The 1227-nt window shown below is 45.5% G+C and overlaps 1 protein-coding gene across 1 annotated transcript; it reads left to right on the top strand.

Annotated features, from left to right (window-relative positions):
- Positions 1-21: 21 nt before the first annotated feature.
- Positions 22-715, top strand: LOC113490112 (mothers against decapentaplegic homolog 1-like). Its single transcript, XM_026866372.1, is given in 2 exon segments — positions 22-563; positions 565-715. Coding segments are annotated over 2 exon segments (693 nt in total).
- The last annotated feature ends 512 nt before the right edge of the window (positions 716-1227 follow it).

Below are 1227 nucleotides of genomic sequence, written 5' to 3'. Positions count from 1 at the left end.
TACCTGCCTCTGGCAGGTCAGATGACACGTGATACCTCCCAGCTAATGGATACCATCATGATGGCACCCGCAATTCCCCCTGACATACACAGAAGAGATGTTCGGGCAGTCACTTATGAAGAGGCAAAGCACTGGTGCTCCATTGTCTACGATGAGCTGCATAATCGCATTGGGGAGGTATTCCATGCTTCTTCCACCAGCATCTTGGTGGATGGCTTCACTGATCCTTCAGACAATAAGAACAGATTCTGCTTGGGGCTGCTCTCGAATGTTAACCACAACTCCACCATTGAGAACACTAGGCAGCATATTGGCAAAGGTGCTCATCTCTATTATGTTGGTGGGGAGGTGTATGCTGAGTGTCTGAGCGACAGCAGTATTTTTGTGCAAAGTTGGAGCAGCAACTACCATCATGGGTTCCATCCCACCACAGTCTGCAAAATCCCCAGTGGCTACAGTCTGAAAATTTTCAATAATCAAGAGTTTGCTCAGCTGTTGGCTCAATCAGTTAATCATGGATTTGAGACAGTGTAGGAGCTTACTAAGATGTGCACCCTCCATATAAGTAAAGGGTTGGGGAGCTGAGTATCATAGCCAAAATGTAGCAAGCACTCCATGCTGGATAGAAATACATCTTCATGGTCCCCTTCGATGGCTGGATAAAGTACTTACTCAGATGGGCTCTCCTCATAAACCTATTTCTTCAATGTCTTAAAAGGTCCCAAGTTCCTGTGTTCTGAAAACATTGTTCTTACATTAAGCGGTGCATTCTTAAAATAACCAAACAAGTCTGAATTGTCCAAAAAGAAAAGGGGAATTATGAAGGAAAATAGTCATACAGTATTGCTAGACAAGTTGGACAATCCTGACTGGCTTGCTGAACTGCAGTTGTCCTTGAAGTCACCTTTGAAGCCGTATAAGGCAAAACCCTGAGTAAACAACAGTGTTAGCAACGTGTAGAACGGGATGCTGCAGCCACAAGGGGGGAGTGCCCTCAGACAAAGTTGCCTCGTGGGACGCTTACGCTGCACCAATGATGAGTCAGTTGTGGTGCATGAACTGAGCTCAGGGACCAATCACGAGTTGTTATTGCGCGCGTGGCTGTTGCATGCACTACATTTATGTTATATATACTGGCCAGTTGCCTGATAAAGTTGGAACAAGTTTGTAAATCATATTGATGTGTATGCTTGTTACCCGGGCTCTACCCCTACTGCAACAACACAC

Source organism: Athene cunicularia (genome assembly GCF_003259725.1).
Source record: "Athene cunicularia isolate RWA chromosome Z unlocalized genomic scaffold, athCun1 chrZ_part2, whole genome shotgun sequence".
Classification (NCBI taxonomy): domain Eukaryota; kingdom Metazoa; phylum Chordata; class Aves; order Strigiformes; family Strigidae; genus Athene; species Athene cunicularia.
The sequence above is the reverse complement of the archived record's forward strand: the minus strand, read 5'-3'. Positions and strand labels throughout refer to the sequence as shown.